The sequence below is a fragment of the Choristoneura fumiferana genome, chromosome 27 (genome assembly GCF_025370935.1).
Source record: "Choristoneura fumiferana chromosome 27, NRCan_CFum_1, whole genome shotgun sequence".
NCBI classification, from domain to species: domain Eukaryota; kingdom Metazoa; phylum Arthropoda; class Insecta; order Lepidoptera; family Tortricidae; genus Choristoneura; species Choristoneura fumiferana.
This window is the reverse complement of record NC_133498.1, coordinates 4996114-5019858: the sequence shown is the minus strand read 5'-3', so window position 1 is coordinate 5019858 and position 23745 is coordinate 4996114. Positions and strand designations below refer to the sequence as shown.

General features: G+C 36.7%; 1 protein-coding gene across 9 annotated transcripts in view; it reads left to right on the top strand.

Moving 5' to 3' along the window:
* Positions 1-23745, top strand: part of Hr3 (nuclear hormone receptor 3 ROR-beta) — a 145551-nt gene that overhangs the window by 28971 nt on the left and 92835 nt on the right. For 2 of the 9 annotated variants that reach the window (XM_074108710.1, XM_074108705.1), the window contains exons 1-2: positions 5090-5288; positions 12939-13076. The exons of 3 other annotated variants lie outside the window; for them this stretch is intronic. In XM_074108710.1, coding sequence (XP_073964811.1) covers positions 12989-13076 — 88 coding nt within the window. In that variant the 5' untranslated portion in view covers positions 5090-5288; positions 12939-12988. Of the gene's footprint in view, positions 1-5089; positions 5289-12900; positions 13092-23745 lie in introns of those variants that run through there. 4 more of the 9 variants (XM_074108709.1, XM_074108702.1, XM_074108703.1 and 1 more) reach the window with 3 other exon arrangements.

Below are 23745 nucleotides of genomic sequence, written 5' to 3'. Positions count from 1 at the left end.
AACAAGTTCCTATCAAATGAATATGTCGCTAAAGTCGTACTTTCAAGTTGACAGACACGTCTATTGGCATTATTGTTTTATGACATGCAAATGATTATCAACTTTAGGGTGGTAGACCACATAATTGGCTGATGGTAGTACCGGTTATTAGCATTTTTATTATTATTCCCTTTATTTATTTACATTCTTAGTTTAGGTTTTGACAATAGTTATAAAAAGTAAAATACAAAAAAGTACAAACAAAATAAAAATATTATAAAAACCTAACCTAGTTTGCCGCCGGTAACGGGGCAGGGCCCAAGCTACCGGTGGTCAGGGCCGCAGAGTGAGGAACCTCCGGACGATGCGTGCCGTGTCCAGAAGTACCGCCTTCTGTATCTGGCCGTTGATCCAGCCATCTAGCGAGAGTCTCTTGAGATGTTGGTCGAGACTCTTCGCTATTAGACCGTTTGCCGAAACGACTATCGGGACAATGATCGTCGAGTCAACATCCCACATAGCGGTCACCTCGTGAGCCAAGTCAAGGTACTTGCTGAGTTTGTCCTTCTCGGCCATCACGAGGTTCTCGTCATGTGGGATGGTGATGTCAACGAGCACTGCCTGGCGGTTTATAGTCCTGTCTGTGATGACAGATCGATCCCAACAGAGCGTGGCATGACCATTTTCGAGAACTGGCGCAGGCGAACGTACCTTATAGTACGGCACCTCGGAGTTCACAAGGCCGTATTATTATTATTTTAATGAAAGAGAAGAGGAAGGAGTATTGGAACTTTGGAAGTCTTATGCGTAGTGTCGTAGACAGCTATAGTGTTTGCTATCGTACGTTGACCGACATAGTCCACTATCAGTTGGTATCAGTTAAAATTGGGTTACCGTGTTCGACTTGGGCCGGCAAGTGTTTTGGCGGCATTTATGTCGGTTCCATACGAAACACCCGAACCGTGAGCAATGGCTCAACCAAATGGTGGAACTTTTTCTCAGTAAATTTCAGTGGCATTGCTTTTTTAATGGTTTATTGATTTAGATACAAAATACCCATATTAAAGTAAGTATTGAATATAACTGTTGATAAAAAAAGTATCACATCATCCCACTAATGCACAGGCCTCCTCTTAGAAATAGAGGTCGTAGTTCCCATGCGGGCCCAGTGCGGATTGGGAACCTATCACATTTACATTTAATTAAATTATTTAAATTATTAGTGCACGGCACTGTCAAACAAACTCTCATTTAGTTAGTTACAAATAATAATAATAGTCCAATTATTATAATAAACTAGCCTTTGCCCGCGGCTTCGTCGACGTGGAATTCGCTTATCGCGCGCTGTGTTCCCTCGGGAACTGTGCATTTTTCCGGGATATAAAGTAGTTTAAGTCACTCTCCGGCCCATAAAATATCTCTATGCCAAGATCACGTCGATCCGTAGTTCCATTTCTATGTGAAAGACGGACAAACGTACAAACACACACTTTCGCATTTATAATATTAGTATGGATGCGAATGTTTAAAAAATTGTTTGTTTGTTACCTCTTGAGCCGTGGTGGCCTAGTGGTTTGACCTGTCGCCTCTCAAACAGAGGGTCGTTGGTTCAAACCCCGGCTCGCACCTCTGAGTTTTTCGAAATTCATGTGCGGAATTACATTTGAAATTTACCACGAGCTATGCGGTGAAGGAAAACATTGTGAGGAAACCTGCAGAAACCTGCGAAGCAATTCAATGGTGCGTGTGAAGTTCCCAATCCGCACTGGGCCCGCGTGGGAACTATGGCCCAAGCCCTTTTGTTCTGAGAGGAGGCCTGTGCTCAGCAGTGGGACGTATATAGGCTGGGATGATGATGATGATGATTTACCTCTTCGCGTCTAAGCCGCTGAACCGATTTAGAAGAAATTCGGGATACAGATAGTCTTAGTCCCGGGGAAGGACATAGGATAGTTTTTATCCCGGAATATTGCATAGTGCCCGCGGGATAACGATAAAAGAATTCTCCGCGGATGGAGTGTACCAGCTAGTAACAAATAAAGCTGATTATAATAAGGTGCTAAAGATTATGTTTCGATCTTTAACCAGCTAATGCTACAACACGAATTTAAAATCCTTTCCGAGACCAATTAAATAACAACATTCTTGCAGTTATAGTCTTATAGCATATGATCTTGAAGATATGATTCAGCGAAAATTGCTATGCTTTGATGGATCACGAAGCGTAAATTAGTATAGTTATTATCTTTTCAGTAATGATCTAGCCGAGTTCTTTGTTTTCTGGAGGTTTATACATATAGTACCGGGGTGACCGAGCCACGCTCGTCGTACTTAAACTCGATAACATGCGTTTTGTCAGAGATAAGACCAAGCTATCAAAAACCCATTAGCAAATTTTATTGTTAGAGCCGTATCCGAAACACCCGAAATAAAATAAATAAAAGAAAATAAGGGCCATTTGAGTTCCATCGGTAAAATGAAACCAAAAATATATTTGTGTTTTTATTTTAATGCATTTAATTGAAAGAAAAGTATTTGTATTGTTACGTTCTTACGTTAATAAAATCACTTTTAGACAAGGAGCGTTACAGATAAATATTTATTAGTATTTTCGTTTTCCAATTAAAAATAACATAGCCCCTATTTTTTTTTGGGTAAGTATTGAGTATATTGTGTGTGTGTGTGTGTGTAGGTATAACTCTATGTTTTACAAAAAAACACATACAATTGAAAAGAAATAAATGAATAAGCTCCTAAAGTGTTAGTTCGAAATAGAAACTCTTCCATAAAACAGTAACAATATAAATATTTATGCAATTTTCACTACACATTCATTACTTAAGTATTATTATATAGAGACTGTATCCTGCTGATAAATTGTGAAATACTTTAGCAGGACTGAAAAAAAGTTTGTAAAAGCAAGTCAATTTATTTACATTTTTCATTCATGAAGGCGAATTTATTCCTAACTTGATTATAAAAGTATGGGGTAAGTATGGAATTATAAATTATCTCTGCAATTTACACTAAACAGATGTTGACCATCGCAAATTTGCCAAAACCCGTGCGAATAATAGATTTTTTGAATCACAATCAAAAATTCACCCCTGCAGTCCGCATATGGAGTTGCTCGTCATTCAAGGGGTGTTGCGAATTGATTGGACCCTTTTTGCAAATCTGTCCTATTGTGGACAGGATACAGAACCAGTGTCGGACACTAGTTGTGCTTAGAAACTTGAAAGTTATCGTGTTACCCATATTAAGAGCAAAATTTTAACTGAATTAGAAAGCAATAATATTTATTCAAGTAAAAGCCCATAGCAATTAAAACAAAAAAAAAAATAAAACCGTTACTTAGGTACTTACATGAAAATTATAAATTACAAACATCCAGTATTCCATTGCCAAAGTCAAAGTCAAAGTCAAAATATCTTTATTCAATTTAGGATATAACAAGCACTATGAATGTCAAAAAAAATCTACCACTGGTTCGGAAAAACCTCTGTTGAGAAGAATCCGGCAAGAAACTCAACGAGGTATATATTTTTTTAAACAGATTTACAATATTATTAAATGATATCTATTAATATTATATGCAATACCCCCACCCAATGCAGGCCAAATAAGACCCCGGGAAGGACATAGGATACTTTTTATCCCGGAAAAGCGCATAGTTCCCGCGGGATCCCGCGGGATAGATAGAAAGACGCGGGCTTAGTAATTTATGACTACATAAAGTACAGAAATAAAAACGCAAATATTTCTGCGTCCCACTTTTGGGATAGTTCATCTTTAGTGGCCATATTTTAATATGTAAGTAAATGGCTTGTTGACTTTTGAGAGGGACAGAATGTTGCTCAATTTGTGACAGTGACAGATGTCAAAATGTGGAACTGCTACTTTCCCGCCTTTCAGTTTGCTCCTGTCACAACAAACTAATTTTAAACTTTATAAATTTAATATGTTATGCTTTTATATATTTGGCACGGGAAGGGACGGTGTTGAAAAGAGTTTTAGGTCGAGTAGGAGAGGGGATGAATGATGTCGATTTAGTTTGTGTTTTTGACTATGAAGCTTGAGTTCTGGGTTCGATCCCCGGTCGGAACAGATATTTTATGAATAATACGAATGTCTTGTGCTCAAATCTACGAATTCTTGGACCTGTATTATTTTATTGATGTCGAAATAAAGTTATGTCTAATGTCTATGTCTGATAAAACAAATTTCTGTGTCAACGAATTCAAAAGATGGAATCATTAAAAATGTGTAAGTACCTACCCATACAAATTGCCGTAACCGAAAAACCTATGTATAAGGTACTTATAGGTTTTTCAGCTGTCCGGTTGTCCTAGAAACTTGAAATTTGGTATGAAGGTTGCCCTTATTGCAAACGATAAGTAGGAAGACAGACATACACACATCGTGATTTTACTCAACGTTATTTAAAAAACACCGTCTAAATTTATTAAATCTACTTCAATTGTGGGATTTTACAAGTTTTAAAAGCAGCCTATGTGTTCATATCAAATTTCACTCAAATCTGTTCAGCCCTTTTGGCGTGAAGTATTAACACGCATCACGCTCGTACACTTTTAGATTAATAAAATTAGTCGAGTAATATAAAACGTAAGATATAATATACCTATATGATATACATAGGATATTTTTACCATCCAGAGACATGAAACTTTGCAGTGCATGTGATTTTTTGAATTTCCAGTGGGAAGTTAATCGAATTTACTGGCAGTTACCGGAATTATGAACTGCTCAATTATATGAGACTAGGTAAGAACTTGCAAGATATACATCTATTTGTGCTAGTACTAGCATTCAAACATTACTTAAATTTTTCACAGATTTAACAAAAAAGTACAAAATTACTATATGCCTCAACCATTATTATTATTATTATTATTATTAGTCGTTTATTGCAACCATAGTATTGTACAGATCTTCACCAGATGTTGACCATATTGTCAGAAAGCTTAGATCATCAAAAGGCAAACCAAAACCTAGACCACACTCCATGTATCTATCCTCCTTTTTAAAGTGACTGCTAAATTGAATGCCGTACCTTCACCGTCCTGCGTTTGCGCAGACAAAACTCAGTTTGTGTCGCCGAAGCACCGCGCATGGCCGTGTGGCCGAAATCGCACTGAAACGCGCCAAAAAATCGCGGCAAAAACAATTGATAAACGCTCACGCTAGTGTTGTGTAGTGTCGTGTATGGATTGCATTTTTTTTGGATGTGAGTTTTTTTATCGTATGTTGAGATTTTTCGTCCGTTTCTAGTATCAAGATTGGTTCAGGTCGGTTTCGGTTTTTTAATTTGTGGCTTAGGACAAAGGTATTAATAAGAAAAACAGGCTTGTTTATTTAATATTCGAATTGTTGTAATAAACAAAGTGACGCCTATTAAATAATGGCGTTGTATTCGAAAATAAACTTTTTTTTTATCACATTTTTTTCTTAAAAAATATAAGTAAACGGATTTTTAAAATACAAAAAAACGGCTGTATATACTTTTTTTTAATTTCCTTAAATTATTAATTGCCAATTTAGTAATAACTTATTAAATTAAAAGTGCAAAAAAGAAAAATAACTTCGTATTAAAAATAACGAATAGGCCGCAAATAATAACCTGTACACTAATTATCTATCACGAAACTTGCAATGTATCAAGGTTATGCAGTTGCATGAGATCTCGTGTTGCACTCGTGCGAGCGAGACAGCGATACACAATACCCCCGCGTGCGAAAGAGACAGCGTGCGTTGGGAAACCGTTGGGAAATATTTTTTCTCTTTCGGGGCTGAAGGGCGTTTTTTAAAGAATATTTGTTTTTTAAGATATACGTTATCTTTTTAGGTGTTTTTAGGTCGAATCGTGTTTGCTGTTGATTAGAAAGGATTTTACTTGTTATTGCTTAAAAACAAGCGACTGAGTACCTACACGAGATCAGACAACCGCAATTGCTTCTAGAGTTGTTTGTTTTTAATATATATTTTTTACCCGGAAGACAGGATTTCAAATATTTATATCATAATTAAGTTATAAATTATAAGCTCTACCTCTCTATATTTTTAGTATTTTTTGACAAGTTTTCTCAATGCCTCAATTTTGGTGATATTGGTGATTATTGCAATACTATTTACAAATCACCTAGTGACCAGGAAAAATAAAAAAAATTGAAGATCTGGTTTTCAATATGACCAAAATTGAAGCCAAAATTAAGGAAGCAATTTTTCCTCTCAAAATTTTATACTCATTTAACTCATACAAAATTCCGCAACAAAAAATCGGTAAAATGATCCGCCAAAAATTCAGCCTGGCATTATAAAGACACGCCTATTAAAAAAACTTCACACCAAACGCGAAATTTGTTAACATCTCTTGCAAAGAAAAAGGTATTCAAATGCGTTAAGTTAACCGAGTGTCTAAAAATAAGTATTGCGAAATAGTGAAAGTACAGACAAACCTGTGCACCAAAACGTTAGCGACAATAGCCGCCTGTAGAGTCGTAACTAAACTACGAACATACACACAAACACACAAAAACAAAACAGTAAATGCAGAACAAAATCTTAGAATAAAACTGGGCTTTTTAATGTCCCTACTTTTCGTCAAATTTATGAATTAATTTTAATAGGTCTTTTGCCTTTTCCACTACAGCGGATAAATTGGTTGTATGTTATATATTTTTCCGGAAAAATCAGTGCTATGTCCTTCCCTGGCTCTCAAACTAACTTTATAGCAAACTAGCTTTTGCCCGCGGCCTCGCCCGCGTGGAATTCGGTTATCGCGCACTGTCCCCTCGGGAACTGTGCATTTTTCCGGGATAAAAAGTAGTCTATGTCACTCTCTGGCCCATAAACTATCTCCATGCCAAAAATCACGGCGATCCGTCGCTCCGTTTCGACGTGAAAGACGGACAAACACACAACACACTTTCGCATTTATAATATTAGTATGGATTTTGTCTTAATCAGTTCGGTAGTTACGTGTGTGGACGTAACAGACAGACTGATAGTAATGATTACGACGATGAATACCCGATGCAGTAAAACAAGTTTTGATTTGACTGAAATAGAACCAGGAATATAATATTTCTTTAAATGTAGGTATTTGCTAACCCTTTTTCAGGTCCCGCGAATTTAGATGTGCTACCACAAAATAAATCATAGTTTTATGTTGTAGGTATAACCTATGAGGGATTAATTTAATAAACGAATAATATTTCAACGAATTCAAATGATTTGCTATCGTATTGTATACTTAGTAAGGCCAAATATTTGTGTACATTTATGTGGTTGCTATATGCACTTTGCCTGGAAAAGGGTAAGTAAACACATAAAAAGCGAAGTAAACATACAAGGCAACGGAAAAAAATAATGTCTGTTTTCAGTATGATCGGAGTACCCTTTGGTTTAAGCCAAAAATAAATAAAAAAAAAACACTCCCTAGCCTCTGATATTGACCTTTTGCTCAGCAGCGTGCGCAACTTTTTTAATTATTGTGGCATGTCCTATGCCCACTGAGTGCCAGTCATATTGACAGCTCTAAATGTTACTGGCCATTTTCAAAACAGAAAAAAGTAAATCAGCCTTTTCGTTGGCAATTTTTACGTCTGGCAGCTTTGCAAATAGTATTTTTTTAAGAAGAATGGTATGAATATTCGAAACCGTAATCGATCTTTGAATATAAGACGCCATTCATTATATACATAGATTATAGATAGATTTGTATATTTTATTAAATAATTAAATTCATTACATTCGACGTGTATTTTATTATAATTTGCTAGCTTTTGCATGCTACGAGGGCGCGGTGAATTGTTGCATCAATTAAGAATATTGATAGTTCGTTTTTATTCATCTCACAAAGATAATTGTTTGGCAATTTTATTCGTTCTAAGTAAGTGAATAGAGAAATAATTGACTGTGTTTTAAACTACCAATAGTATTTTTTTATTAAAATTAATCTAAGCCTTAATTTAGTGTAAAGGATTATAGAATTAAAAAAAAAACGAATGTTTCTTTCTATTAAAGCAACTTTTTTTTTACAGCCAATAAAAACTAATAAACTAAATCTTAATAAATTTAAAAAGAGAAAAATTTGGCTGCGTGCGCTTGTCTGCTATTATGTAAGGAATGAACATACATATATATTTTTTATTCTTTCACCTAAACAAAACTATTAACAGCGAGTAGCATAGGCTATATTTTAACCACGGAACATGTAAAGTTCAGGACACAGACGATGTTGCCAGCCACCTAGTATTAAAAAAAAACTTTTTTTTTTTAAATTACGCAATAATCTAAGAATCTCCTCGGACTGCCTAATATTTTAAAAAACATAAAAATTTCACAACTAAATTTATTGTAAGCCTCACGCATCCGGCTCGATTTTAGCATATCTCGTATAATGGGTGATAATAATTATGGCATCGATCAAGCCGACTCTCGCGCACTTTCTAGAGATTTTGGCAGTTACTTTCACTTGGGGACTGTGTGGTCCAAGCGATGGGAGGCAGACATCTAAAGCTTTTTAAGCAGCAATAAACATTCGAATAAAAATTAGGATTTAAAACACCCCTGTCTCTGTGTACAGTCACCTGCATTAAGCAGCATACAGCGGAGCGTGCAAAAATACGACACGTCCTACCGGCGCGGCTTTAGAAATAGAGTCGTATCCCTGTCAGAAAGGGCTTGGGCCATAATTCCCACGTGTAAAATTTATGCAGGCCTTGTTGTATCAAATATTGGTACTGGTGACCTGGTGACTGTACCACAAGATATTTTTTTCTCTAGACAGATGTAATGCTTGAGTTTCCAATCTGCACTGGGCACACGTGGAAACTATGGCCCAATCCCTTTCTGATAGGAGACCTGTGCCCAGTGGGACGTATATTGACTGGGCTGATAAAAGTTCTACAATTAAAAGATTCAAAAGGCAAGAATGTTGGGACCTTCAGTAATTATTAATGGATCGTTCACAATCATTGTCCAAGTAAAAGTACTACACTTTAAAATGTAGAGTAACCATGTACATTGTAAATAATTTAATAAGTGGGTACTTTTTGTTTTCAATATTTAAAAAAATACGTAAATTTTACTAACACTGCTACAATAGTAGCCTTAACTAACTGAATCCGGAAGGGTTGGTCGTGCTTACTTCTCCTGAATCACTCTGTATGTAATAGGGTTTACTAATGTTTCGGCGAATAACGTTCCCAACTGTTTAATATTTATGAAACTGTAAATATTTCAGGATTTTTATAAAACTAACCTTACCTAACCTAAAAGGTTCTACACGATGGCCCTGAAATAAATCCTAAAACAAAATTACAAAATATTACAAGTTTTCCGTAGTTTGAGGCTTGTTTAACGAGGGTTTCTATGACAGGCCAGTTAGCGCAGGCTCAAGTATTGTAAATTACATTTCAATGAACTAAAATAATTTCTTTACTCACCCGCCACGTTATGATAACTAAGTTTATGCAAAATATGCGTGTCCATGCAGTTCCTCCACCTCCACACTGTAAGAATACACACAAATCACACAAACCCATCTATCACCAGCACCACACTAAACTGACACGTGTCGAACTCAACCAGAGCTCATCTTCAAAGCAACACAACCGTACACCATGCTACCAGATTCCGTTTGTCAACTTTGGCATTTGTACCATATTTGTGATTGTGATTTAACTGAATGAGCCAATAGCAAACAAGACTGCAACGCCATCTAGCGATATTTCACCTGTCATGAAAATGTTATTGGTGTAAAGTGTCCCACCTAAGATATTTAATTATTCATTCTCGGGTAAACGCTAGTGGCCTACGCTACGGCTTTTGCGCCAGTGACAAGCGGCATGAGTCCCGCCCCCGCTACCGCTGCCGCTGACGCTTGTAAATCCGACCTCACTTGTCCAACAGCGTGTGCGCCGCGTAACGTAATCTTGCGTAATGTCCCGCACGCCGCGAGCATGTGAATGCAACGTTTCGGGGTTTTTCCTTTCTATTTCTGCGTTTTGGGCGGCCATTATAGATTCGGACAAGGGTTGCTTTTTTTTCTTTTTTTTTAATTCGTCCGTTCGGTCTAAGGTCCTGGACCATATTGCCTTGTCATCAGTTAATAAGGCCCTATACTATGAAGTGTAAAATTCGAACTGCGTATCTTGCCATCCCGCTGATGCTTATATTATTTAATAGAAGAGTGAGAGGGACGGTACGATACGAACTTCGATTTTCGAATTTCGTAGTAGCCCCCCCTGGACCATATCGCCTCGTCATCTGTTAATTTAAGGGTTGCTCATTTGACAGCTAACTTTTTTTTTTATTGGAGGTTGCTCCCAGGTCCATAGCCCGCGATAAAATACTGCCAAAATATCTAGGTAAATAGGCACAATTTAATTAAGCTTTTTATTTCGGAACCTGGTGAATGTAACTCGCATTTTGCCGATTTCTTTGGCCACAAACCAGTTCATAAGGGTTACTACCAATGTATATAACCTTAAGTATCATAATATATGAATTAAGAAAGGATTTATCAAAATATCTACGACGGGATAAGAAAGTAGCCTTTTTAAAATACTTTCATGAAGGCAAGCCGCCAGCATAACCTAGTTGAACATATGCATTACTTTTTTTTATTTATTCCTCTTAATGGCGGCCATAAGACTTGGGCCAACGTCAGTTAAATTAAAGATAAATATATTCTTCTTATTCACGTTGTACGGTGATTGTAGTTTTTGCAACTTGATAGCAAAATTCCAGAAACCACGCGGAGACAACTTGCGCATTCAAAAATGTCAAACACGAGAGCAATATAGAATTTTGTGATCACTGTTCACTGTTAAGGTTAAAACGCTATCAAAATTATACTTCAACTAGCCAAAGAAGCAGAAATACCAAACTGAGATATCGTCTACATCCGCCATGTTCGAATGCTACAAATCGAATCTATAGTCTGTCAAAAAAGAGAAGAAATTAAAAAGTGGCAACACTGTAGTGTCATCCCTTTCAAACCCTGTCAAACCAAAAAGGGAGGACTACAGTGTTGCCACTTTTTAATTTCTTCTCTTTTTTGACAGACCATATGCATTACTTTTCCAAAAACTTGTAGCTTGACATATGTCAAACTGACACTTGGATGTCAAGCATTGTTACGTGCGTGACAATAGGGACGTCACTCGCGGGGATGACAATATGACATTCATTATCATTATGTAGGAGGGTAAACTTATCTATGTTTTGAGCTTTTGTCCTCGCAATTTGATACAAGCGATGTCAACTTGCCCCCTTATTCATATACATGTAGTTAGCTTATGCATATAATTCAAACGTGATAGTGATACGGTTGCTCGTTTCGCTCCCTCGCATTTTAAAGTAAAACTAATTTTAACTCAAAAATCCAAATATTATCCACCCACATGAGGGACTAACTAAACGATCTTGATAATTGCATTTTTTCACTATTATTTGTATATTGTGTGTATATTTATATTATGATACTATTTTATTTTTCTAATTCATAAGTAATATTTCTAAGCTAAACTAAAAACCATTACATACCAACATTGGCTAGCCTTAACCCGCGGCTTTGCTCGTGGTAGAATAAGAAATTGGCTATCTCTATTCTGTAGGAATTTCGGAAATCCTTTCTTATTTCGCTTCTTTGACCCTCAAGTAATATGTTTGCCACGTTTCGAGTACTTAAATAGCTCTAGTGGTTTAGGCTGTGTCTGTCAATGACATTTTTTCTTATAGGTATAGTTATAAATTGCCGATTTATTTTGCCAAAGAACTTGGGCATATAACGGAATGAGGGCTATCGTTAAACGTACCATAAAAATATCGAGCAACCACAGTCTTGCGTAGTCCCGTTTTGTTCGGAAAAAAAGGGAGGACAAAAGTTTTCGAAAGACAAAACTGTCTCAAAACACAGACATTCATTGCCCCTTATCGCATAATTGCCATAATTAATTTCAGGTAATGCAAAATATTCACAAAATTATTCTAATTATAAATAAACCCGCGTAGCTCACCCAAAAACTATGAGATTTGACATTTCGGAGACCTCACGCTACACTAGCGCCTCTAGCGGCGAATTCACAAGCGATAGCCCTCATAGCTCGTCTGCTACATAAGTTGTCCCGGTTAAACTTTTAACTCAACTAAAACTGCTTTAAACCGAAAATAACCAGTTGAAACCGATCTATCTCGAACAAAAGCTTTCGCAAACATTACAGGAGGCGAAACACAAAGAAATCTCGCACATACTTATACATAGAGCTGGCGACATCAAAGTGAATGACATAATACAGTGGGATATATACCATAGACCATAAGACTACCTAATGTATAGCAAGAAAAGTAGTGTTGGCTCCACGCGGGTCGATGGCAGGCATGCGCAGTAGCCAACCGCTTCCGAACACCCCCCACCCCCAGAGTTAATACCCCCCACTGCAACTGCACTCCAGTGCATAGGAGAACTCGGGCAAAAAACATCTAAAAAAATGACGCTTCTGAAACGTTCCAAAGATCAAAATAAAGAAGAGTGAGAAGTGAAGGACTATGAAGAGGAAAAAAAGGGACGGAACTTTATTAAAACATAAACACCGCGCAGCTCGAAACGACAATATCCAGTAAAAAAAAAAAACAAATTTATACGCATTTAATCGCAATAGCATTCACAAATAGTATAAAAAATTAACTTCCCAAGCAAATACCCAAAACCTTACGAACGAAATTTTAGACTGATATTTAAACCGAATAAGTAGAAAAACATAGCGTATTTACATTAGTTGACGATTTGAGAAAGTTTATATTGTAGAACAAAATAGTATTTATAAAAACGCAATATTAAAATAAATAAAATACAAATAATAAGGGATCAGTGTATAGAATTAAGTTTTATACGGCGGACGAGAGGTCTTGACACTTGACTTTTTTTCCAGTGAATATGTTGTGTGTTATGTTGTGATTGTGTTGGTGCCCCCGGGGCAATATGTTGAACATGTTTGACATGTGGAATACGGTCAGCACCAAACTGGAGCAGAGCAATGTGCAGCAGAGTCAACAACCACACACATCAGGTGGGAGCATTAAAGGTAATTTGATGTTGCAGGTACTAGGGAACTGGCGGGCACTATACCAAACAGGCCTTACCATTGGTGTATTTTGTAGTAAAATGCACCAAGTTACAACCTAACCTGGCAAGAATTCACAATACGAGACAATGACTCTTTATTGTATAGTAGGCGATACAGAAAACAGGTTTACAGAAAGAAAATTACAATTCAGTTAAAGTTGGTAAAACCTTCTTGCTCTCAAGCAAACTTTTGCCTGTCGTCTATTCTAATATAGCAGTAGAACCGTCGCATCACGGCCGGGGTTAGGTATTTTTTATAAGCAAATATAAGATTAAGTCGAAAATTATTTAGCAATATTAAAAAGACCTGCTATTTGAAGAACTCTGCACAGTTTAGTTAATTCAAACACCTAGATATTTCATCACGATTCTACAATACGTTTCAATAACATATCTGTTTAGACTGTGAAATAACGTTTTTAGAACATAAATGGGTTCCTAAACGTCGAAGTTATTCATTCACAAGTGATACGAGTATAATTTTCACATGTGAACTAGCTTTCACAGCCGGTTTTAAAAGACCTATCCAACGATACCCCACACTACAAGGTTGGATGAGAAAAAAAAACACCCCCACTTTACGTCTCTATGGGAGGTACTCTAAAAAAATGGTTTTTGAATTTTTTATTGTACCATTTTGTCGGCATAGTTTACATATTATATTCGTGCAAAATTACAGCTTTTTAGCATTGATAGTCCCTGAGCAAACATGGCAAACATGACAGACATGGCAAAACTATAAGGGTTCCGTTTTTGCCATTTTGGTTACGGAACTCTAGAAATTATAAGCAGAAATCCTAGGTAGCAACTACAAAACCTACATTGACAATTCTAACTCATCAAAAACATCGTCTACATAGAACTACTTAAAGTCTTTTAGATCATGCCATAAAACAGCATTGTAATTGGATATTTCCTGTTTAAGCCTGCTTAAAAAACATTAAAATACACATTAAAAGATAAAGCTATTGCGTGATCATATTGTTAAATTTTAGAAAGTTATATCATAACGTCTACTGTTATTTAAATAATTATTTCACATCTTATGCAACCGCGCTTCCACGCACAAAGAAAGTGGCCATTTTATAATTTGAACATATCATTGTTGCAAACTGGCTGAAAAACAATAATCCAATGCCACGGCAGTTAAACAAAACGACGTGACGCCATTTTGCAAATCTCCGAATTTGTTACACACGTCTCTTAATCGTTTGACAATTTAAAATTACATTGATATCTAATAAAATGAAAATAAACGTTACTTTATAAAAACAAAGATAAAGAATAAAATCATACAAATTTTTAAAAGGTATTTTAATTGATGCAAAAAAGCGATATCCCTTAAAAGGTTGCACTCTAAATGGTACCAATTTCAAAAATGCACCACTTTCTTATTTAATTGACATTTCGAAAGTACTTTCGCGCGTAAGTGCATTCGAAATTTAAAGCAAAGGACGATTGGAGTTGCCAGTATGAAAGCAATCTGGTTTCTTTTCACGCATTGCGTAATGTTGGCATAACTGGAGAACAAACCTGTTTAGTGTTAAACATCTGTGGATGTAAAAGACTGGCCCCTTAGACAATTTGCGTTCGGCTTGTATCTATTATTAAGATTTAAAATGTTATTCTTCATACATACTTAAAAAAAAGTCTCTATCTGTGTGTCTATGTCGGTAACTATACCCCACACTGCGTACATTTTGAACATACAAAGTATTACAAATAATGATCATTCAAAGATACCTATAATTTTTTACGGAACCCTCAGTGGACGGGTTCGACTCGCATTTGGCTGCTGGTTTTTTAAAGTTCGTATTTTGTATTACAGCTCAGTCCAGCTGTTTTCATAAAACTTTATGCCAGCGAAACTCGGTCCCAGCGAATTCAGTTTGATATTTTTTAATTATGTTACATACTTTAATAACTTTTATTAATAGGCAAATCTTAAAAGTAACAAAAACATTACGATTACCAAAACAATTGAATTGCTTACTTAAGAATTTTGCATGAAATACGATATTACCTATTAATTGTAAATAATTGTCCACGCATACTTTTACGCTTTTGAAATAAAATGACAATTTTGCAATACAAGTAGAGTTTTGCGTCACAAGTTATTTAACTATGTACTTGTATATATTTACAACACAACTAAGCTTTTGGCTTCGACTTGAATTGGAAAAATAAATGTTTATACAGATGGGTTTTTCAGTAATAAATTTGTCAAAAATCAAGAATATTTAGTATTTAGTTGAATTTTTTCGTAATGTTGCCAGTATTCAAATAAATAAAAGGAAGTAAATAAAATACACATATGTGCTCCTGTTAAGCACCTCATTTAAGAATAAAATGGACCGATTAAAAGTTATTTTTTACTGCCACATCAATGTGGCCAAAGTTGGGACGCAGCTCTTTTATAAATGTAATGCAGTACTCCCAAGCGCGGTAAAGTTGGTAGGACTGTATATGTATACACTGTTACGCTGGAATGAAACGTCAATCAGTGTATCCGTCGCACCCAGGCTCCAACCATAGCTCGACGTAACTGTGCCATTAAAAGTAGCATTAACCTATGTTATGACTTTTAAGTAAGGTTTTTTTTTCTATATTTTTAGAATATATCTAATGCCGTTATGGTGGGTTCACTTACCAGAATCACCAAGTCTGTCAGTCAAGTGTATTGAAATTATGGGATTTTTATTAACTGAATTTCCTGCTCCCGTAGCTAATGGTTAAATAGATAGAAGCTAAGGGTCTCCCTAAACTTAATGACTCGGAATCGGCTTTAGCCGATCAAAAAACTCTTTATGTCCACGCAATAAGAGCGAAAAAAGACGGAAAGACGTCTTTTTCGCTCTTTTTGGGACCTATAGCGTTTTTGGTCACTTAAGCCGATTCCGCGTAAATAGATGTGGGGTGACCCTAAAGTGAAGCCGCAGGGAAAATCTAGTTGTAGAACATTCTAATCTATAGAAAAACTTTACTAAAAGTCATTATTTGAACTCTATTTGATGTTCCATTCACCAAGACATCTTTTTCACACAATCGAACAACTCTAAAGTACCAGGATAGCATAAATACAAGCGTCCTTTCCCAAAACGTTGACATCTAACCCAAGCGCTACCAAGGAACTCCCAGGTACCAGGGCAACATAGACATGTGACACGTTGGTTCGGCGCGCGAGAAAAAGTTGCCTGGCCAAGACCCATATAGCCGTGTGTGAGCTGACGCGCGCGTCTTGATACTTTAACCATCGACATAAGCGTACCATGAGCCGACGTGTTTTTTTTTAATTGTTTGAAATTTAGTACCAATGTGAGTTCTTTGGCAATATAAAAGGTATTTTTAAATTAATCCGGAATATTTCAGCAGGTTATTAAGTTCTCATATGTCTATACTCTGACACAAACCAAGACAGATGAAATTTTGCACCAGTCGCTACTTCACTAACGTGACACCCAAGAACGAAAGACCCATAGCCTCTTTTCTACAGTACGCCGGTTGATTCATATTTAAAATCACGTCACTCAAAAATAACATTCGAAAGTTATACAAACTGTGTATTAGTACAAAACTTCAGATCAAATTAAATGTTCCATTAATTAAAAATATTAATTTAGCCTACAACTAAAATAATCTGTTGAATTTTAAAAAGATCAGAGACTTATCGTTATTTAAACTAGACTGGTATAGTGGGGTATTTAAAAAAAAAGATCACTTTCTAATTGGATTTTCGGGACACTATACCAGTCTAATTAAAAAAAAACTAAATTGATCCCAAGCACGGTCTTCCTGTCAAAATTAGTCAAACAAATGCGCTTGATCAGATTATCTTTCGTCAGGGTATTCATTAAAAACATTGAATCTAATTCTTTATTATTATTAGTACAACTTCAAATAAAAAAGTAATCATCAAAAACTATTTGATACTTGCTGTTTTTATAATTCAATTGTCATTGTCACCTAATCAGCGAATAATAAATTCTGTACGAACAAATGCCTTCTTTTACGCGTAATTGACGGTTAGAATTTATCTCGCAGCCGTTTTCGGTGAGTTGACTATTATGAGCCATAGATGGCTCTGTGACCATGGTAGTTAAACCTTAAGAGTTCATGAATTATTAAATTTTAACTGTGATCCTAGGAAAAGTGAACTAAAACGATACTTTGTAGTTTGTATTTGGTTAAATTATCAATAATTGTTTGTCTACTTCGCTTGCATGGGATGTTACAATCTTCCTGTCTTGAACCATCATACTTAGAGATATAAATTATATAAAGACAATGTTTTTTCATGAATCATTTTGCATTAATTATTATTCTCTATCGTTTCGCAAAATGTCATGTAACTTTTGGTGGCTATTGCTTTCTCAGTATAAATTCAAATTCAAATTCAAAAAGATAAGATGATAAATATAAGATGATATTTCAAAAATATCCCTATGTTTAATGACAAATGTTTATACGACAAATTCTATCCCATGCCTGATTTTCTCTCTTGGAAATAAACTCTTTTTTATATTTTATTTTGTAAACGCTTTAATATATTTCCATATTCGCTGTTCACCTTTTAACTTTAAGCTCAAAGTTACATAGTAAAGTATCAAGACAGTTGCACCAAAGTACACATGTTAGCGCATGCGTGGAGCATGGTAGTGTGCGTGCGTGCTGCGTTTGTGTTCTAGACTAAACCTGGCAAGTAAGACTGGCTGACAATAAAAAAAATAGAATATCGAAAAAGGTTGCTAACTATAGAAAAAAAGAGTAAGCGACAATTAAGTTAAAATAAAACCGACCTAACACTTGATATACTTACCTACATAAAACGTTGTTGTACCTAAGTAAAAGTGGCTTAAAATTTGTTTTTCGTTCAATAACATAAAAAAAGTAGTCAAATTCTAGGATTCCATTATAGACAACTTCTTACGTGACACTTGGTAGAAGCCTGTTGCAGTCAGCATTTGCGGCACTCATCAAAAAATCTTGATAAAGGCAGCAGAGATAGTAGGGTTCTATCGCGTGTCACATATCTTGACTGGTCTAACTTGCTCAGTATGCGTGTGGTCAAGCGGCAGTATTGTGACTAAGAAAGGTCGCGGGTGAGCAAAGAAATTCTTTTAGTTCATAAGGCATCGTCCTAATAGAACGCGAATGCGCGATCATCGCGCGAATAAGCGATGCGACCATCGAGTGTTCGCGCGATGGCTAAAACTGGGTGTCTTGTCCTATCATCGCGCGAATTGACGCCGCGAGCGAGCGAGCGCGGTGCCCCGCCGACGCAATCATCGCGCAAATTTCAATAAGGACACCTATTCGAATTCAATATGTTTGATCGCGCGTTCGTACGAACTAAGGTCGCGCGAATAGATTCACAAACATTTGAGTCGCGCGACCGCGTCGTGCGATTGTCAGTTAGGACGCCTATTCGCGTTCAATATGTTTGATCGCGCGTTCGTACGAGTAAAATTCGCGCGAACCTACGATGATCGCGCATTCGCGTTCTATTAGGACGATGCCTTAGCCCAGTATGTTCTAAAGTAAGACCAGAGAAAAAATAGCTCAAGAAAAAAAAGTAACGGGTTACTTATATATAACGCATTAGGATGCGGCTCCACTGAGGCCGAGACGAGCGGAGCGGAGAGGAGACGTGTACCGATCGACCAATCATATATTAGTTGAATCCACATCTCGTCTCCGCCTCATAATCATCAGACGTGTAGAGATTGGTCGATCCCTACACTTTTCCTCTCCGCTCCACTCGTCTCCGCCTCAGCGGAGCCGCAAGCTTAGACGAGCATAAAGTATACCTACTTCTAGTTGGCTGTGCCTCACTGCAGTGTTTAGTACTGGAGCGAGTTACTAAGCACTAGTAAACGGTTATTGCCGCGTACGCGGTGCAGCGTGCAACTTGCAATGACGTCACTGCATGTGCATCTAACGCGGATCTACTTAGACCTATAGATAGAAGGGACATTCAAAATACATAGCCATTGGCTATGTACTAAAAATAAATCATCATCATCATCATCATCCCAACCTATATACGCCCCACTGCTGGGCACAGGCCTCCTCTCAGAATGAGAGGGCTTGGGCCGTAGCTCCCACGCGGTCTCAGTGCGCATTGGGAACTTTACAGACCTCATTGAATTTATTCTCAGGTGTGTGCAGGTTTCTTCACGATGTTTTCCTTCGTAAGGCTCATGATAAATTTCAAATGTAATAATAACAGTCAAACCTTTATTTCAGGCTCTAGTCCCATGTATATGACATTTTATAGTATTACTTACATTTATACTATTAATACGGTTATCGCGCGCTGTTCCCTCGGGAACTGTGCATTTTTCCGGGATAAAAAGTAACCTATGTTACTCTAGCCCATAAACTATCTCTATGTCAAAAATCACGTCAATCCGTCGCTCCGTTTCGACGTGAAAGACGGACAGACATACAAACACACACACTTTCACATTTATAATAATAAAGTATGGATTAAACAATGTTAGTTATTTATTTGCGATGGATTTGCATTATTAAAAATTAAATTAAATTAGTGCAGGGTATAAACTAACTCCGTTCCAAATGTCATGCATATCAGTTCAGTCGTTTCGGCGTGAAGAAGTAACTAAAGACATTCACACATACAAACTTTCACATTTATCATATTAAAGGGACTAGGTTTTACTGAAATAGTTCTAGGTTTCTCGGTCACGTACCTAAACCAATATGGAAGTTAAGTCGGATTTCTGAAATTTAAAAAAAGTCGCTAAAATTTCATCATGAGAGAGAGAGAGAGAGAGAGAGAGAGAGAAACATTTATTTACACATATTCGCTACACATAAAATAAATAAAAATACATTAGATGGAAAGAAATAAAATGGGCCCCACAGCATAATGTAAATGACTCATTTAAAAACTAAAACATAAAACATACAACACACTTTGACGACACGAAACTTTCAATCCGGAAGCATGTATGGCAACACTCGACCATGGTCTTCATTTATGTTGTTGTATGACGAACCCTGTGCCTAATTTCATTTCTCTGGTCTAAACCTCTGTCTTACACAGTTTGGTCTTTTACAGCTAAGTTCATCATCATCATCATCACAGCCTTTATACAATACATACATCGCGCTCCTCTCAGAACGGGAGGGCTTGGGCCGTAATTCCCACGCAGACCCAGTGCGCACTGGATACTACACAAACCACTGAATTGCTCCTCAACTGAAATTGCCTTTATGTGTTCTTATATCAAACCATTATCAAACTTCACAGAGTTCACAGATTATAAATTTCATCAATCAACCTTCAGGGCCTAACCTTAATACTTCGGTTTCATTTGTCAATTTAAAAAAAAACTAATCAATGTAACCTTGAAGGGAAGTTGCGAAAATGGGTAAAAAGCGGGCCCCGTCAGTGTCAACTGACAATGGTTTCACAATACGACGACGGAAGGTCGATCTCACTTTGACAGGTAATTGTTTTAAAGGAAGTCAATAACGACAATACAATATTTGAAGTTCGAACGCATTTTGTTTTAAATTAAAAATGAAGACGAAATTTTAATTTTCAACGTGCCAGGAAGTTAAATTGGTCAAGTATATGTTGGATGAAGGGTTAGTCGAACAAACAAAGTGAATCATGTACGGTCGGTTAGGGAACCGATCATGAATAAACTGATTAATGTGCCACGGCGGAACCTTTTAACAATCAATTTCACTATGATTTTCTTGACAAAAGTAAGGAATGTCAACATGACATTAGTAGCACAAAGGTTCCACTAATACAGTCGGAGCCCTAACATAAGTAACATAAGTATTCACTTTTCTATACAACTAGTATGAAAAAGTGGAGAAGTACATAAGTTCCCTAACTCACCGACTGTACTAGAGTGGAACTTATTCATGTCATACATAACATATCTACCTACGATAGAAAATAATTTATTTTTTAATGCTATGGAAAACCGGAATTTGTCAATAAATCTAAATATATGAACTGTAGATAAACATAATACTAATATAAACACAAACAAACTAATGTTTATCAATAATGCTAACATTTCTTGATAACACGACCATTTGATGTCAAGTGAAATATCGTCTTGGAACTTTGTACGAAACTTTATCAATAAGTACTCATAAAGTTTATTTGTTGTCTATTGTTCAGATTATATTTGCATAGACACAGCATGAATAACTAATGCCTCATGATGGATTACTACTTACCAAAATGATTGCACAGAAAGTGGCCGTTTGCTTTTAATTTTAATTGCTCTATTATCGGGCGGGACCTTCGATAGTTAAAAAAAAAATCTTACTCAAAAGTGAATTAAACCCCTTTACAATCTATCATACCAAAATAACCACCATAACCGGTTGAATACGAAACTGGCATATAATCAAATAAAAAACCTCTCCATTCATCCAGAAAAAAAAGTTCAAAATTTAAATTTCGAAATTTCGCGACAGGACGCCTAGCATTGTGCCCGTCTCAATTAAAACAAAATCCGTAAATTGCTCATTCAAACTCTGACCTTATTTTTACTGTGTTAAAGTGCGTTTCAGCGTGCGGTAGGTTACGGCGAGAAGCCAACTCAAAAGTATGTCACAAGTTGAACAGCACGGCGCAAGGTCGATCTATCTATGAGTGCGCGTCAAAACCGCGGATGTGTCGTACTGACTATCTATATGACGAGAAAACATCAAATAACTCAGAAAATATAGCACTGATTTTTATAATAAATATATGAAAAGAAACCGCATAAAATAAGCTTGCAAATGAAATAAAAATTATTGAAATCGATGCGCAAATACTTTCACAAAAACGCCATTTTTATTCACACTGCACATTATTATCTATTGCGAATGCGCTATCCTTGACGACAAAACATTGAATAGCTCAAACAAACCTGTATTGTTTTTTGTAAAATATCACCGAAACCTAGCCCTTTTAAATAAGTTTTTAGGTACATAAATATAAATTTAAATTAATGATTTATTTCCTGCGATAACATGCTTATTTTTCAGTCGTTTGACCTAGTTTGACCTATAGATAGAATCGCAAGCAGAGCTAGGGTCGTGGACGTATGGGTGGACGTGGAGTCAAATCAACCCGGCTCGCATCTTTGAGTTTTCAAAATTCATGTTTTTTTTATTCGACTGGATGGCAAACGAGCAAGTGGGTCTCCTGATGGTAAGAGATCACCACCGCCCATAAACATCTGCAACACCAGGGGTATTGCAGATGCGTTGCCAACCTAGAGGCCTAAGATGGGATACCTCAAGTGCCAGTAATTTCACCGGCTGTCTTACTCTCACGCCGAAACACAACAGTGCAAGCACTGCTGCTTCACGGCAGGATTAGCGAGCAAGATGGTGGTAGCTATCCGGGCGGACCTTGCACAAGGTCCTACCACCTGCAAATGAGCGAAACTGTTTTAAAATCACGAGCTTTATGGTGAAGGAAAACATCCGGAGGTGTGGGTGAGGGTCTTCGTATGGTGTGTGTAAAGTTCCCAATCCGCACTGGACCCGCGTGGGAACTACATCCCAAGCCCTCTCATTCTGAGAGGAGGCCCGTGCCTAGCAGTGGGATATATATAGGCTGGGATGATGATGATGATTACCAATCGATGTGGTCTCTTTCATTAAAACCCAATAAATGTAACTCTAACTTTAGTCTACTAGGTACTAGAAAACAGATGTAAGTGAAATTTGGCACACAGACAGTTCACCACTAGGGATGTGCCGAATATTCGTTTTATATTGGGTATTCGGCATAATTGGCAGATTTACCGAATAATTCGTATTCGGCCGAGGGCTAGGCTTCCATCCGCGCGCTTTGCGACAAAAAGTTCACACTTGTATTGTTTACGTAAAGGAATCAATTATGCCGAATATTCGGTTCGGTAAAAGTTTTGCCGAACATTCGGCCGAATATTCGTATTCGGTGAAACCCATGTTCGGCCCATTTCTATTCACCACACAGATGGTCATTAAATTTTACCCAACAAAACACAAACAAGGATAAAAACGTACAGTCATATTTGTCATGACTCAGCATTTAAAAGGCTTGCTAAAACGATCTAACAACTGTTTAGCAGTTACAGTGTTCACACAGACGCACGTAACAGCCCAGAAGTGCAAAGATAAACAAATACTGCGCTTACGCAACGTAGGGCATGGTTGGAGCGTCAGCAACGGAGTGAAAATACGGTCAATCTCAACTATAGGTTAACATTGGTTTAGTTACCTATTGTGAGGTTGAAAGGCCATAGGTTTCCATATTAGCACATATTAGTAAGTCGGCCCTTCCTTACATCAAATGGGCTTGAATTTTTTTTATGACTACCTCATATAGTGAAGAATATTTATGCTGAGTTTGAACGTCCTACTTGTGACAGTTTTTGACTTAAGATATTTTAAAGGTTTCTTTTAATGTATTTTTTTTCGGGATGTATTCAAGTGATTTGCTTCAAATTTTGAAATGTTCTTTATATAGATTTGCATCGCCACTCAAAAAACTAATACAAGTTATCATATAAAAAAAAAAAAAAAAAAAGACCAAATAAGAAAGTCATTTTTATGTGGTTGTGAATTAGTGACACGTG